Raw genomic sequence first — 17,487 nt, forward strand, 5'->3', positions numbered from 1 at the left:
GTTCATAAATTGTTCATGGTTCATTGAACAAGCATGGGAAACAGTGTTCAAACCCTTTACAATGAAGATCTGTGAAGTTATTTGGATTTTTACAAATTATCTTTGAAAGACAGGATCCTGAAAAAGGGACGTTTCTGTTTTTGCTGAGTTTAAATCTAAAAATGACCATAATGGTTGTTTAAAGTAAAACAACCAAAACAAAGCTGGGCAGAGTGTGCAGTTTAAATAGGCTACTAACATTGCCTGGGGTTGTTTGGCATGCAAAATTACTTGTCGATCAATGACTGTCAACACACTTACATGCAGTTCGACACAGAACAAGAGAGGACACATCAGTTGTTACAAGATAAGAGATATTTTCCGACGGTAGAAAGAATGTAATATGAGCAAAAAATACTCGTGAACCATGAATTCATAACTTTAGAAACTATTTTTTGAACGATGCATGCTACATTTGGATTGGTTTGGGATCCGTGGACTGATGCACTTGCATCTTGAGCATGGAATCAGGGGCCGATGCGTTTCGGTGAACGTTACATCCCTAGCATATTCTGTAGAATATGGGAGCCACGATGTACTCCAAACCCCTTCAGACAAAAGTCATGCACCGAACAATATGTCAAATGTGATCAGTAGCAGATGAACATGAATGTCAAAACCTTGCCAAGATACTCAAATAATAATGCTGTCAGATTACAATTGGTTTTCAGGAAGATCATAAACCAACATTAGATATTTTTTGAGGAAAGACAATATTAATAACAAGAACTCCATCAAAGCATCTTGTTATCCTTTCTTACACCTCCCATGAAAGACAAGACTGGCGACTATAAACATTGTATATGTATAGTTACTATCATTAACCAATTGTTTAAAAAAAGCACAACAGTTATTTTAGAGTAGCCTAACTACTTTGATGAAACATATACTATTTACTTACTGTTTCATGTGGCATGGGGTTAAATCCACAGAGGTTGCAGACAGTGTTCTTGCATTCTGTGCAGGTCTTGTAGTTGGGAGGGTCCTTGGAGCCCTTGTTGAGTTCCACCTTGCAGAGTGGACAGGTAGATTGGCCTGCTTTGGGTGCTGGTTGGGAGGATGCTGCTCCCTTTGGAGGAGCTGATGGGGGTTTGTCCACTTTGGCATGTACTGATGGGGGGACATTGGCCTTCTGGGGATGCGCTGCTTTCTTCTCCTCTGCTTTCTGAGCAGCAGGTAGTTTGGTCTCCTTTGCAGGGGGCATCTTGGGGGAAGCTGGCGGTGTGGTCCGGGGCTCGTCCTGAACAACTGATGTTATCAAAGTGGAGGCAGAGCTGAAGATGGATGAGCCAAAGCCAAACATCTTCCCAGACACTGACTCTCCAGGCTTTGAGGAGACAGACTGAGATTTGGGACCTCCAAAGCCAAATAAGCCTCCTGATTCCTGCTTGGGGGGTTGCTTTGTGGCTGGGAAGGCACTACTCTCCCTACGCCCAGGGCTGGACTGCTGTGGTGGTTTATGAGGTTCTGATGTTCTCCGGTTCTCCAGTGGAGCCTTCTGAGCAGGCACTGGGCTTGCCGGATTTTGAGTGTCTGCTGCCGTAGCAGCTTCAACTATTGATATATCAGGCTCTGATTTTGGTGCCTCTGCTGAGGGCTGCGGAGGCTGTCCTTGTTGTTGTAGAGTCTTCTGTTGTGGAGGTTGTTGGACAAGTGTTGGAGTCGGTCTGTCCACTGGCTTCTGGTCCTGCTGGCAAACCACTGTCGGGGATACCTCCTTCTTCTGTGACGAGCCTGCTGCTGGGGTCTCTTTCACTAAAGCAGGAGTCATAGACACCTTGGGGGAAGCTGGAGGTGTGGTGCGGTGCTCATCCTGAACAGCTGAGGTGATCAAAGTGGATGCAGAGCTGAAGATAGAGGAGCCAAAGCCAAGCATCTTCCCAGACACTGAGTCTTCAGGCTTTGACTGAGCAGGCTGAGATTTAGCACCACCAAAGCCAAAGAAGCCTCCTGACTCCTGCTTGGGGGGCTGGGACTGTGGTGCTTGTACAGGTATGGCATTAGAGGCTCCACCTTTTGGAAGCTGTTGCTGAGGCTTCGAAGGCTCTGCTGGGGGCCGAGGAGGCTGGCCTTGTCGTTGTGGAGTCTTCTGCTGTATAGGTTTTTGGACAAGGGTTGTAGTTGGTTTGTCCACTGGCTTCTGGTCCTGCTGTGAAGCCATTGCTGGAGATGCCTCCTTCTGTGGTGAGCCTGGTGCTAGGGTCTTGTTGTCTATCTCTGAAGCAGGAGTCATTGACACCTTTTTGGGTGAGGCTGTTTTATGGCCCACTTGTTTGAGATCAGCAGGTCTGGGAGTCTCCATCTGTTTAGGTCCAACAGGTATTGCAAACTTGGGAGAAGCTGGCGGTGTGGTGCGGGGCTCATCCTTAACAGTTGAGGTGATCAAAGTGGATGCAGAGGTGAAGATGGAGGAACCAAAGCCAAACATCTTCCCAGACACTGACTCTTTCAGCTTTGAGGGAGCGGGTTGAGATGCTGAAGTCACTGGCTCTTTTCTGGGTGAGGCTGGTGTAGGAGCCACTTTTTGTTGACCAGCTGGTTTGGGTGTCTCATTTCGAGTTGTAACAGGTCCGACAGTGTATTTTTGAGAAGCAGCAGATGCGGAGACTTTGCTTGGCAAGGGTTTCATCATGGGAGGTCCAGGAGATTCCATTCCTCCTCGTGCTCTCTGCATCTGACAGTTCAGACACAGCCACTCATTCACCTGAAAGAAAAAACATACTGTTAAAATTCATATCATATACTCAGTGGCCATACATTTGACACAGAAAAGCTCTTAATCATGCTTTTTATCAAGAGTAAGAAACCAATCACGTTCTTACCTCTGTAACATTCGGCATGGGGTTGAATCCACAGATGTTGCAAACAGTGTTCTTGCATTCAGTGCAGGTGTTGTAGTTGGAAGGGTCCTTGGATCCCATGTTGAGTTCCACCTTGCAGAGTGGGCAAGTGGACTGGTGTGCTTTGGGAGCTGGTTGGGAGGATGCTGCTCCCTTTTGAAGTTCTGAGGGTTTGTCCACTTTGGCCTGTACTGATGGGGAGACCATGGCCTGCTGGGGTTGCTCTGCTTTCTTTTCTGCATTCTGAACAGCAAGTGGTTTTGTCTCCTTTGTAGGTGGCATCTTGGGAGAGGCTGGTGCAGACACCTTGGGAGAAGCTGATTGTTCAGGTTTTGAAGGGGTAGACTGAGATTTGGGACCACCAAAGCCAAATAAGCCTCCTGATTCCTGCTTGGGAGGTTGCTGTGTTGCTAAGATGACAGTACTCTGCCTACGCCCAGGAAGTCTGGGCTGCTGTGGTGGTGTCTTAGGTTCTGATGTTCTTGGCATCTGTGGTGACTTCTGAGCAGGTGCTGGATTGGCTGGTTTCCCAGGCTCCTGCTTTGGGGAAGTGATTTTAGGGTCTGGCTCTGGAGTTTCCTGAGGCTGTACTTGTGGCAGGGGCTGTGTAGCCAGCTGTTCCCACACAGGCATTTGATTTTCTGGCTGCTGTAAAGGTTGAACAGTCTCGTTCTGCTTGGTTGTAGGTGTCGCTGATTGCTCCACTGACTTTTGAACAATTGCATGTTTCTGGTTTTCAATTGAGATCTCAATAGATGAAGTCTCGTTTTTAAGTGGGGTGTGAACTGTTGGAGTGTCTTTTGTTTTGGATGAACTTGGAATGGGGGCCTCATTGCTCTGTATTGCAGCTGGAGCTTGGACCTCTTTAGTTTCTTCTGCTCCCAAAGGTGGGGCTTCCTTCTTCAGAGGTAAACCAGATGGATCAGCCTCTTTATCTTGCATTGAATCTGGTTTTGGGGGCACCTTTCTGTCTGGTGACCCTGGCAGTTGAGGTTCCTTCTTCTTTTGGGGTGAGGCTGGTGAGGCTGGTGATGGTGCCTCCTTGTTGAGAGGTGAAGCACGGACCTCCTTGAATGGTAAAAAAGGAGTCAGTGCCTCCTTGATGAGAGGGGAGGCAGGAGTTTGTTCCTCCTTGATGAGAGCTGAGGCAGGAGTTCGTGCATCCTTGATGATAGGGGAGGCAGGAGTTTGTGCCTTCTTGATGAGAGGGTAGGCAGGAGTTGGTTCCTCCTTGGTGAGATCTGAGGCAGGTGTTGGTGCCTCCTTGATGAGAAAGGCAGAAATCTTATTGACAGGTAAAGCTGGGATCGGGACCTCATTCACAAGGGACACACCTGGTGGTGCAGGATTCTTTTTATTTTGTGGTGACATTTTGGAGGAGGCTGGCAATCGAGCCTCCTTTTGTGGTGCAGCAAGTGTGGTTGTCTCCTCTTTTTGGAGTGTGGGGGTGACCTTTGGCTGATCTGCAGCAGTTATGGTAGTCTCCTTTTCCTTTTGAAATTCAGCAGATGCAGCATCCTCCTTTTGAAGAGCAACAGGTGTAGAGACCTTGCTGGGCAAGGGTTGGGGTTTCATCATGGGAGGGCCTGGGGGTTTCATTCCTCCAAGTGCTCTCTGCATCTGGCAGTTCAGACACAGCCATTCCTTCACCTGGAAAAAAGTAAGAGTATATATTTTTTAAACAGTGTAAAATATAATAATAAAACTGAAAATGACAGGCCGTATGCCCAATGTATATATCTGAAAATATTTAAACAAAAATGGACAGAAATAAGGCCTCCCGGGTGGCGCAGTGGTCTAAGGTACTGCTTCGCAGTGCTGGCTTTGCCACTAAAGACTCTGGGTTCGAGCCCAGGCTCTGTCGCAACCGGGAGGTCCACGGGGCGACGCACAATTGGTCGAGCATTGTCCGGGTTAGGGAGGGTTTGGCCGGTAGGGATATCACTGTCTCATCGCGCACTAGCGACTCCTGTGGCGGGCCAGGTGCAGTGCACGCTGACCAGGTCGCTAGGTGCACTGTGTTTCCTCCGACACATTGGTGTGGCTGGCTTCCGGGTTGGATGCGCGCTGTGTTAAGAAGCAGTGCGGCTTGGTTGGGTTGTGGTTTGGAGGACGCATGGCTCTCGACCTTCGTCTCTCCTGAGCCCGTATGGGAGTTGTAGCGATGAGACAATTGTAGCAACTACTAACAATTGGATACCATGAAAAAGGGGGTAAAATAAATCAATTACAGAAATTACTACCTGCTTACTATTATACTTGCATTTTCACTAACCTCGGTAACGTGTGGCATAGGGTTAAATCCACAGAAGTTGCAGACAGTGTTCTTGCATTCGGTGCAGGTGTTGAAGTTGGGAGTGTCCTTGGAGTCCATGTTGAGTTCCACCTTGCAGAGTGGACAGGTGAAATGAACTGGTTGGGAGGATGCTCCTCCCTTTGGATGCTCTGATGGGGGTTTGTCCACTTTGGCCTGTACTGATGGGGAGACCTTGGCCTGCTGGAGTTGCTCTGCTTTCTTCTCATCTGCTTTCTGAGCAGCAGGTGGTTTGGTCTCCTTTGCAGGGGGAATCTTGGGAGAGGCCTGGGCTGCTGCAGATACCTTGGGGGAAGCTGGCTGTGTGGTGCGGGACTCCTCATGAACAGCTGAGGTGATCAAAGTGGACGCAGAGCTGAAGATGGAGGAGCTAAAGCCAAACATCTTCCCAGACACTGACTCTTCAGGCTTTGAGGGGAAAGATTCAGATTTAGCACTACCAAAGCCAAATAAGCCTCCTGACTCATGCTTTGGGGATTGCTGTGTGGCTGGGATGGCACTACTCTGCCTACGTCCAGGTCGAGGCTGCTGTGGTGGTTTTGGTGGTTCTGATGTTCTCCGGTTCCCCTGTGGTGCCTTCTGAGCAGGCGCATGGCTTGCCGGATTTTGAGTGTCTGCTGCTTTAGCAGCTTTAACTATTGATATATCAGGCTCTGCTGAGGGCTGCGGAGGCTGTCCTTGTTGTTGTAGAGTCTTCTGTTGTGGAGGTTGTTGGACAAGTGTTGGAGTCGGTTTGTCCACTAGCTTCTGGTCCTGCTGTGAAGCCACTGTCGGAGAAATCTGCTTCTTCTGTGGCGAGCCTGGTTCTGGTGCGTTCTTCTCTTTCATTGAAGCAGGGGTCACGGTTTCATTTTTGGCTGAGGCTGTAGTAGGGGCCACTTTTCGGGGACCAACTGGTGTGTGAGTCTCTTTCTTTTGAAGTCCAACAGGTGCAGACACCTTGGGGGAAGCTGGTGGTGTGGTGTGGGGCTCCTCCTGAACTGCTGACGTAATAAAAGTAGAGGCAGAGCTGAAAATGGAGGAGCCAAAGCCAAACATCTTCCCAGACACTGACTCTTCAGGCTTTGAGGAGGCAGACTGAGATTTGGGACCTCCAAAGCCAAATAAGCCTCCTGATTCCTGCTTGGGGGGTTGCTTTGTGGCTGGGAAGGCACTACTCTCCCTACGCCCAGGGCTGGGCTGCTGTTGTGGTGGTTTCGGTGGTTCTGATGTTCTCCGATTTTCTAGTGGAGCCTTCTGAGCAGGCACAGGGCTGGCTGGTTTTTGAGTATCTGCTGCTTTAGCAGCTTCAGCTTTTGACACTTCAGCTGCAGGGGGAATTGGTTTCCTTTGAAGGGAGCCTGGGGTTTGACTGTCTTTCTTCGCAGATGCAGCAGCTGTTGCAATATCCTTTTGGGCTGCACTGGGTGTGACAGTGACCGTTTGAGGTGCAGACACCTTGTTGGGAGACGCTTTAATAATGGGGGGTCCTGGGGGTTCCATTCCTCCAGGAGCTCTCTGCATCTGGCAGTTCAGACACAGCCACTCCTTCACCGGAAAGAGCAATGTTGTGTTAGATACGTACTGTATACCCCGGTTACCTGTTGGTATAATAGCTGGATAATATTGAAATAACTTGCTTGAATATTATAGTTATAGTTGAATACAAATTTAGCATTTTGTGTAACTAAAGCAAAATAATACAAGCAACCTACTAGGTTGCTACAAACATGCCCCTGTCAATTAACTTTGAATTTAATAAAATATTGTTTAAAAAAAATACAAAATATTTAACCTTTACTTAACTAGTCAATTAAGAACAAACTCTTATTTACAATGACGGCCAACCCCAGCCAAATCCTAAATCGGACAACGCTGGACCAATTGCACACTGCCCTATGGGACTCCCAATCACGGCCGGTTATGATACAGCCTGGAACCTAACCAGGGTCTGTAGTGACGCCTCTAGGACTGAGATGCAGTGCCATAGACCGCTGCGCAACTTGGGAGCTCTGGTTGGCACAGGCAAATTGATAGAGTAGCCATAATTGTATTATGTTGAAATTAATTCAAAGAACTGTAATGTATTACCTCAGGAACGTTTGGCATGGGGGTGAATCCACAGAGGTTGCAGACAGTGTTCTTGCATTCTGTGCAGGTGTTGTAGTTGGGAGGGTCCTTGGAACCCTTGTTGAGTTCCACCTTGCAGAGTGGACAGGTAGATTGGCCTGCTTTGGGAGCTGGTTGGGAAGATGCTGCTCCTCCCTTTGGAGGCGCTGATGGGGGTTTGTCCACTTTGGCATGTACTGATGGGGGGACATTAGCCTGCTGGGGTTGCTCTGCTTTCTTCTCCTCTGGTTTCTGAGCAGCAGGTGGTTTGGTCTCCTTTGCAGCGGGCATCTTGGGAGAGGCCTGGGCTGCTGCAGACACCTTGGGGGAAGCTGGCGGTGTGGTGCGGGACTCGTCTTGAAAATCTGAGGTGATCAACGTGGATGCAGAGCTGAAGATGGAGGAGCCAAAGCCAAACATCTTCCCAGACACAGAGTCTTCAGGCTTTGATGGGACAGGCTGAGAGGCTTGAATCACTGGCTCCATTATCAGTGAGGTTGGTGAAGTGGCCACTTTTGGAACACCAGCAGGGGTGAGAGTGTCCTTCTTTTGAGGAGCAACAGGTGTCAAGACTTTGCTGATCGAGTGTTTAATCATGGGAGTTCCAGGGGGTTCCATTCCTCCAAGAGCTCTCTGCATCTGGCAGTTCAGACACAGCCACTCCTTCACCTGAAATAGTAAGGATGTGTTAGATATATACTCTTGACAACAAGGTTGATGAAATCCGAGCAAGGTTAGCATTCCAGAGGGATATCAGAGACTGTAATGTTCTTTGCTTCACGGAAACATGGCTCACTGGAGAGACGCTATCGGAGTCGGTGCAGCCAGCGGGTTTCTCCACCCATCGCGCCGACAGAAACAAACATATTTCTGGTAAGAAGAGGGGCGGGGGCGTATGCCTTATGGCTAACGAGACGTGGTGTGATCACAGAAACATACAGGAACTCAAATCCTTCTGTTTACCTGATTTAGAATTCCTCACAATCAAATGTCGACCGCATTATCTACCAAGAGAATTCTCTTCGATTATAATCACAGCCGTATATATTCCCCCCCAAGCAGACACATCGATGGCTCTGAACTAACTTTATTTGACTCTTTGCAAACTGGAATCCATACATCCCGAGGCTGCATTCATTGTAGCTGGGGATTTTAACAAGGCTAATCTGAAAACAAGACTCCCTAAATTGTATCAGCATATCGATTGAGCAACCAGGGCTGGCAAAACCTTGGATCATTGTTATTCTAACTTCCACGACGCATATAAGGCCCTGCCCCGCCCTCTTTTCGGAAAAGCTGACCATGACTCCATTTTGCTGATCCCTGCCTACAGACAGAAACTAAAACAAGAAGCTCCCACGCTGAGGTCTGTCCAACGCTGGTCCGACCAAGCTGATTCCACACTCCAAGACTGCTTCCATCACGTGGACTGGGACATGTTTCGTATTGCGTCAGACAACAACACTGACGAATACACTGATTCGGTGTGCGAGTTCATGCGTTGAAGATGCCGTTCCCATAGCAACGATTAAAACATTCCCAAACCAGAAAACGTGGATTGATGGCAGCATTTGCATTAAACTGAAAGCGCAAACCACTAATTTTAATCAGGGCAAGGTGACTGGTAACATGACCGAATACAAACAGTGTAGCTATTCCCTCCGCAAGGCTATCAAACAAGCTAAGCGTCAGTATAGAGACAAAGTAGAATCTCAATTCAACGGCTCAGACACAAGAGGTATGTGGCAGGGTCTACAGTCAATCACAGATTACAAAAAGAAAACCAGCCCCGTCACGGACCAGGATGTCTTGCTCCCAGGCAGACTAAATCACTTTTTGCACGCTTTGAGGACAATACAGTGCCACTGACATGGCCTGCAACAAAAACATGTGGACTGTCCTTCACTGCAGCCGAGGTGAGTAAAACATTTAAACATGTTAACCCTCGCAAGGCTGCAGGCCCAGACGGCATCCCCAGCATGCGCAGACCAGCTGGCTGGTGTGTTTACGGACATATTCAATCAATCCCTATCCCAGTCTGTTGTTCCCACATGCTTCAAGAGGGCCACCATTGTTCCTGTTCCCAAGAAAGCTAAGGTAACTGAGCTAAATGACTACCGCCCCGTAGCACTCACTTCCGTCATCATGAAGTGCTTTGAGAGACTAGTCAAGGACCATATCACCTCCACCCTACCTGACACCCTAGACCCACTCCAATTTGCTTACCGCCCAAATAGGTCCACAGACGATGCAATCTCAACCACATTGCACACTGCCCTAACCCATCTGGACAAGAGGAATACCTATGTGAGAATGCTGTTCATCGACTACAGCTCGGCATTTAACACCATAGTACCCTCCAAGCTCGTCATCAAGCTCGAGACCCTGGGTCTCGACCCCGCCCTGTGCAACTGGGTACTGGACTTCCCGAAGGGCCGACCCAGGTGGTGAGGGTAGGCAACAACATCTCCACCCCGCTGATCCTCAACACTGGGGCCCCACAAGGGTGCGTTCTGAGCCCTCTCCTGTACTCCCTGTTCACCCACGACTGCGTGGCCACGCACGCCTCCAACTCAATCATCAAGTTTGCGGACGACACAACAGTGGTAGGCTTGATTACCAACAACGACGAGACGGCCTACAGGGAGGAAGTGAGGGCCCTCGGAGTGTGGTGTCAGGAAAATAACCTCACACTCAACGTCAACAAAACTAAGGAGATGATTGTGGACTTCAGGAAACAGCAGAGGGAACACCCCCCTATCCACGTCGATGGAACAGTAGTGGAGAGGGTAGTAAGTATTAAGTTCCTCGGCATACACATCACAGACAAACTGAATTGGTCCACTCACACAGACAGCATCGTGAAGAAGGCACCGCAGTGCCTCTTCAACCTCAGGAGGCTGAAGAAATTCGGCTTGTCACCAAAAGCACTCACAAACTTCTACAGAGGCACAATCGAGAGCATCCTGGCGGGCTGTATCACCGCCTGGTACGGCAACTGCTCCGCTCACAACCATAAGGCTCTCCAGAGGGTAGTGAGGTCTGCACAACGCATCACCGGGGGCTAACTCCCAGAGCGCTAAGAACCTTGGCGTGATCCTGGACAACACCCTGTCGTTCTCAACTAACATCAAGGCGGTGGCCCGTTCCTGTAGGTTCATGCTCTACAACATCCGCAGAGTACGCCCCTGCCTCACACAGGAAGCGGCGCAGGTTCTAATCCAGGCACTTGTCATCTCCCGTCTGGATTACTGCAACTCGCTGTTGGCTGGGCTCCCTGCCTGTGCCATTAAACCCCTACAACTCATCCAGAACGCCGCAGCCCGTCTGGTGTTCAACCTTCCCAAGTTCTCTCACGTCACCCCGCTCCTCCGCTCTCTCCACTGGCTTCCAGTTGAAGCTCGCATCCGCTACAAGACCATGGTGCTTGCCTACGGAGCTGTGAGGGGAACGGCACCGCAGTACCTCCAGGCTCTGATCAGGCCCTACACCCAAACAAGGGCACTGCGTTCATCCACCTCTGGCCTACTCGCCTCCCTACCACTGAGGAAGTACAGTTCCCGCTCAGCCCAGTCAAAACTGTTCGCTGCTCTGGCCCCCCAATGGTGGAACAAACTCCCTCACGACGCCAGGACAGCGGAGTCAATCACCACCTTCCGGAGACACCTGAAACCCCACCTCTTCAAGGAATACCTAGGATAGGATAAAGTAATCCTTCTCACCCCCCTTAAATGATTTAGATGCACTATTGTAAAGTGGCTGTTCCACTGATGTCAGAAGGTGAATTCACCAATTTGTAAGTCGCTCTGGATAAGAGCGTCTGCTAAATGACTTAAATGTAAATGTAACTACCTGCCCTCCAGACTGAAAAACAGCTTCTATCTCAAGGCCATAAGACTGTTAAACAGCAACCACCAACATTGAGTGGCTGCTGCCAACACACTGACTCAACTCCAGCCACTTTAATAATGGGAATTGATGGGAAATGATGTAAAATATATCACTAGCCACTTTAAACAATGCTACCTAATATAATGTTTACATACCCTACATTATTCATCTCATATGTATACGTATATACTGTACTCTATATCATCCACTGCATCTTTATGTAATACATGTATCACTAGCCACTTTAACTATGCCACTTTGTTTACATACTCATCTCATATGTATATACTGTACTCGATACCATCTACTGTATCTTGCCTATGCTGCTCTGTACCATCACTCATTCATATATCTTTATGTACATATTCTTTATCCCCTTACACGTGTGTATATGACAGTAGTTTTGGAATTGTTAGTTAGATTACTTGTTGGTTATTACTGCATTGCCGGAACTAGAAGCACAAGCATTTCGCTACACTCGCATTAACATCTGCTAACCATGTGTATGTGACAAATAAAATTGGATTTGATTTGAATACTCAGGTTTCCTGTTGGTATCTATTGGAGTTCAATTCATGCCAATCTAACTTTACAAATGGCTGAATATGTACATAGGAAGTTACACAGTTGGCATATTTTTCAGGACCCAGTCATTGCATCAGGTAGCTTACCATAAGGTTGCCTATATAAAGTTGAAATATAATCATGTATGCTTTTGGGGAAAAAATAAGTCAATACAATATCTGTGTGAAAATCTACACAAATTATGACCGGTATAGATTGGTTAAAGTAGCCTATACATACTTGCAGCTTTGCATTTAATAAATAACTTTGTTATGTAAACACAGGCAAAATGAGAGAGCCTGCATAATTTGTATTATCTACAAAGCTGGTTCTGTGGAAAAAAATAGCTAATGTGTATCATCAAAACAGACTACTGTGATTTCATCATTTAGAAACAAATCAGTGAACATGAGGCTGTACTTTGTAATCTTCTAAAAAGCTGCATCCATAAGTGATAACAGGACATCTGCTTGCTAAAAGCAGTGCACTTGAACTGTCATGTTCTCTTACCTCTGATCCATGTGTCATGGGGTTAAATCCACAGAGATTGCAGACAGTGTTCTTGCATTCTGTGCAGGTGTTGTAGTTGGGAGGGTCCTTGGAGCCCTTGTTGAGTTCCACCTTGCAGAGTGGACAGGTAGATTGGCCTGCTTTGGGAGCTGGTTGGGAGGATGCTGCTCCCTTTGGAGGCTCTGATGGGGGTTTGTCCACTTTGGCCTGTACTGATGGGGGAACCTTGACCTGCTGTGATTGCTCTGCTTTCTTCTCCTTTGATTTCTGAGCAGAAGGTGGTTTGATCTCCTTTGCAGGGGGCATCTTGGGAGAGGCCTGGACCGGTGCAGACACCTTGGGGGAAGCTGGCGGTGTGAAGCGGGGCTCATCCTGAACAGCTGAGGTGATCAAAGTGGATGCAGAGCTGAAGATAGAGGAGCCAAAGCCAAACATCTTCCCAGACACTGACTCTTCAGGCTTTGAGGGGGCAGGCTGAGAGGTTCGAGTCACTGGCTCCTTTTTGGGTGAAGCTGGTGCAGTGGCTACTTTATAGGGACCAGATGATGTTGGAGTGTCTTTCTTTCGAGGAGCAGCAGGAGCTGAGACTTGGTTGGGTGAAGGTTTGGGTTTCATCATAGAATGTTCTGGATCTTCCATTCCTCCTAGTGCTCTCTGCATCTGACAGTTCAGGCACAGCCACTCCTTCACCTGAAACATTTTCACATTGTAAGAGGAATACAGAATTGGATACATTTCTTATACAGCTCTTTCTACGCATGATGGAACATTGCACAGGCAAATGTTTCTGCAGTGATATCATCAGACACTTTCCTTACTCTCTAGGACATAAATTGTCCAGCATACTGTGATACATCATTCTTGCTGTTTTGAGCTTTAACATGACTTGCAATTTAAGTATTTGGTGTATTGCATACGTACCAAGCACATTGTAAAAGAGATCTATTGGAACCATCTAAAAATTCCACTTCTATTCACTATAGGTCTAGTACCATGCTACTGTTGGTAGAATTAATATGGGTCAAGAACAAATCAGGAAATGAAATAGTCATAACGACTTCACATGAGACTTTGCATTGTCTCTCTTTTATAAAGGCCAGAAATTGTCAGTAAATTCAAATATACTAAAATCCCAAACTATTCATACAGGCTAAAACCTTACCACACTGGTTCTTCCTACCATATTTGTATGAGGAGAGACTAAACAAGTAATGAATAGACCAACTGTGCAATGTCTAAAAGTTATTTCTGGAACTGAAATACATTGATGGAAACTAATATACATTTCAAATCTGACAGATAACAATTTCATTTCAGAATGACTACGATTTTCCTATGGATGATTTGTGGAGAGATTATTTATCTATCTGAACTTTTATATAAAAGAGAGAGCCTTGTCTAAATAATATTATAAACTGGGTGGTTCGAGCCCTGAATGCTGATTGCCTGAAAGCTGTGGTATATCAGACCTTATACCATGGGTATGACAAAACATTTACTTTACCTGCTCTAACTACATTGGTAACTGGTCTATAATAGCAATGGTGCACCTTGGGGGTTTGAGGTATATAGCCAAAATACAACGGCTAAGGGCTGTATCCAGGAACTCCACATTGTGTTGTGCGTAAGAACAGCCCTTAGCCGTGGTATATTGGCCATATACCACACCCCCCATGCCTTATTGCTTAAATATAGCACTCATAATTAATTTACACAGTAATAAAGTGATTCTGGTTGTTTTACCTCAGAAACGTTTGGCATTGGGTTAAATCCACAGAGGTTGCAGACAGTGTTCTTGCATTCCGTGCAGGTGTTGTAGTTGGGAGGGTCCTTGGAGCCCTTGTTGAGTTCCACCTTGCAGAGTGGACAGGTGGACTGGCCTGCTTTAGGAGCTGGTTGGGAGGATGCTGCTCCCTTTGGAGGCTCTGATGGGGGTTTGTCCACTTTGGCCTGTACTGATGGAGGAAACGTGGCCTGCTGGGGCTGCTCTGCTTTCTTCTCATCTGCTCTCTGAGCAGAAGGTGGTTTGATCTCCATTGCAGGGGGCATCTTGGGAGAGGCCTGGACCGGTGCAGACACCTTGGGGGAAGCTGGCGGTGTGAAGCGGGGCTCATCCTGAACAGCTGAGGTGATCAAAGTGGATGCAGAGCTGAAGATAGAGGAGCCAAAGCCAAACATCTTCCCAGACACTGACTCTTCAGGCTTTGACTGAGCAGGCTGAGATTTAGCACCACCAAAGTCGGAGAAACCCCCTGACTGCTCTTTGGTGGGCTGGGCCTCTGGTGGCACAGCTTTGGCAGGAGAGGCTCCACGTTTTGGAGGCTGTTGCTGAGGCTTCCCAGGCTCCTGCTGTGTGGATGGAGTAGCATTACTCTGCTTAAGCCCAGGTTGGCCTGGCTGCTCTGGTGGTTTCTGAAGCCCTGATTTTCTCCGGTTCTCCTGTATTGTCTTCTGAGCAGGAGCTGAGCGGGCAGGTTTCTGAGGATCTGCTGCATTAGCAACCTCTGTCTTGGGTGGCTGTGTTGCTGATGTAGCAGGTTTCCTCTGAGGGGAGTCTGGTGTTGGAGTGCCTTTCTTTTGGGGTGTGCTGGGTGGGACAGTGGTCCTCTGAGGTGCAGAACCGTTGTTGGGAGAAGGTTGGGGTTTTATCATGGGAGGTCCTGGGGATTCCATTCTCTTCGTCTGGCAGTTCAAACACAGCCACTCCTTTACCTGAAGGAAAACAACAGTGTTAGGATGGTCAAATAACATGATACTACATGGTTCAATATCATCTATTAACCTGATTTCATGTTCAACATAATCAGTAAACAAAAAGAAGTGTTCCTTTCTGCTGATAAACACCTTCATGAAAACATTCACTATGTTCTGTGCCTGTCATCATGAGTTAGTTTTAAGTCTTTGTAGAGGAGCCCAAGCTGATTTTCAATTCTAGTTGCCACTAAACATCAGTAACAGGGTAGCCTAGTGGTTAGAGCGTTGGACTAGTAACCGGAAGGTTGTGAGTTCAAACCCCTGAGCTGACAAGGTACAAAACTGACATTCTTCCCCTGAACAGGCAGTAAACCCATTGTTCCCAGGCCGTCATTGAAAATAAGAATGTGTTCTTAACTGACTTGCCAGGTTAAATAAAGGTAAAAAAAAAAACAACAAGACATTGCTACTGTGTTGTGTTGAAGCTAAGATGGTTTAAATTCATGTCAGTGTCCTCAAGGAAATTCAAGTATGAAATTAACTATTAGAGAAGACAGCGTTCACCCATTGTGTAAAAATTATTTCATGTTAGCTAAATACACCTTTTTGGGTAATTAAGCAATTATTGATTGATATTATTATACTGTAGCAATTAACCAATAGTATTCAGAGTAAATACTCTATGTTGTTTACACAAGAGGCTATACCTTAGCGTAATTCTTTGACTGTCACTTAGGAGGGAGCTGATCATCAGCCTAAACATTTATTTTTTTAATTTAAAAATTTATTTCACCTTTATTTAACCAGGTAGGCCAGTTGAGAACAAGTTCTCATTTACAACTTCGACCTGGCCAAGGTAAAGCAAAGCAGTGCCACAAAAACAGCACAACACAACACAGAATTACACATGGGATAAACAAATGTACAGTCAATAATACAATAGAAATATCTATATACAGTGTGTGCAAATGTAGTACAATTAGGGAGGAAAGGCAATAGGCCATAGTGAAGAATTAATTACAATTTAGCATTAACACTGGAGTGATAGATGTGCAGATTATGATGTTGAAGTAGAGATACTGTGGTGCAATAGAGCAAAAATAAACAAGAAAATGGGGATGAGGTAGTTCGGTGGGCTATTTACAGATGGGCTGTGTACAGGTGCAGTGATCAGTAAGCTGCTCTGACAGCTGATCCTTAAAGTTAGTAAGGGAGATATAAGTCTCCAGCTTCAGTGATTTTTGCAATGCGTTCCAGTCATTGGCAGCAGAGACCTGGCAGGAAAGGCCATAGGAGGAGTTGGCTTTGGGTATGACCAGTGAAATATACCTGCTGGAGCGCGTGCTATGAGTGCTGCTATGGTGACCAGTGAGCTGAGATTAGGCGGGGCTTTACCTAGCAAAGACTTATAGATGACCTGGAGCCAGTGGGTTTGGTGACGAATATGAAGCGAGGGCCAGCCAACGAGAGCATACAGGTCGCAGTGGTGGGTAGTATATGGGGCTTTGGTGACAAAACGGATGGCACTGTGATAGACTGAATCCAATTTGCTGAGTAGAGTGTTCCAGGCTATTTTGTAAATGACATTACCAAAGTCAAGGATCAATAGGATAGTCAGTTTTACGACGGTATGTTTAGCAGCATGAGTGAAGGAGGCTTTGTTGCGAAATAGGAAGCCGATTATAGATTTAAATTTGGATTGGAGATGCTTAATGTGAGTCTGGAAGGAGAGATTTCAGTCAAACCAGACACCTAGGTATTTGTAGTATTCTAAGTATTCCACATATTCTAAGTCAGAACCGTCTAGAGTAGTGATGCTAGTCGGATGCAGGCAGCAATCGGTTGAAGAGCATGCATTTAGTTTACCTTGCATTTAAGAACAGTTGGAGGCCACTGAAAGAGTGTTGTATGGCATTGAAGCTCGTCTGGAGGTATGTTAACACAGAGTCCAAAGAAGGGCCAGAAGTATACAGAATGGTGTCGTCTGCATGGAGGTGGATCAGAGAATCACCAGCAGCAAGAGCGACATCATTGATATATACAGAGAAAAGAGTTGGCCTGAGATTTGAACCCTGTGGCACCTCCATAGAGACTGCCAGAGGTCTGGACAACAGGCCCTCCAATTTGACACACTGAACTCTATCTGATATGTAGTTGGTGAACCAGGCGAGGCAGTCATTTGAGACACCAAGGCTGTTGAGTCTGCCGATAAGAATGGGGTGATTGACAGAGTCGAAAGCCTTGGCCAGGTCGATGAAGACGGTTGTACAGTACTGTCTTTTATCGATGATGGATATGATGTCGTTTAGGACCTTGAGCGTGGCTGAGGTGCACCCATAACAAGCTCGGAAACCAGATTGCATAGCGGAGAAGGTACGGTCGGATTCGAAATGGTCAGTGATCTGTTTGTTAACTTGGCTTTCAAAGGCAGGGTAGGATAGATATAGGTCTGTAACAGTTTGGGTCTAGAGTGTCTCCCCCTTTGAAGAGGAGGATGACCGCGGCAGCTTTCCAATCTTTAGGGATCTCAGACAATATGAAAGAGAG

General features: G+C 46.9%; 1 protein-coding gene across 1 annotated transcript in view; it reads right to left on the bottom strand.

Moving 5' to 3' along the window:
• LOC135508816 (mucin-2-like) overlaps positions 1 to 17,487 on the bottom strand; it is a 44,756-nt gene that overhangs the window by 3,482 nt on the left and 23,787 nt on the right. The window contains exons 4-9 of the mRNA XM_064929028.1: positions 13,990 to 14,958; positions 12,247 to 12,936; positions 7,264 to 7,950; positions 5,155 to 6,720; positions 2,862 to 4,529; positions 941 to 2,743 (exon numbers count right to left, since the gene is read on the bottom strand). Of these exons, the coding sequence (XP_064785100.1) occupies positions 941 to 2,743; positions 2,862 to 4,529; positions 5,155 to 6,720; positions 7,264 to 7,950; positions 12,247 to 12,936; positions 13,990 to 14,958 (7,383 nt within the window). The remainder of the gene's footprint in view (positions 1 to 940; positions 2,744 to 2,861; positions 4,530 to 5,154; positions 6,721 to 7,263; positions 7,951 to 12,246; positions 12,937 to 13,989; positions 14,959 to 17,487) is intronic.

Source organism: Oncorhynchus masou, chromosome 22 (genome assembly GCF_036934945.1).
Source record: "Oncorhynchus masou masou isolate Uvic2021 chromosome 22, UVic_Omas_1.1, whole genome shotgun sequence".
Classification (NCBI taxonomy): Eukaryota; Metazoa; Chordata; class Actinopteri; order Salmoniformes; family Salmonidae; genus Oncorhynchus; species Oncorhynchus masou.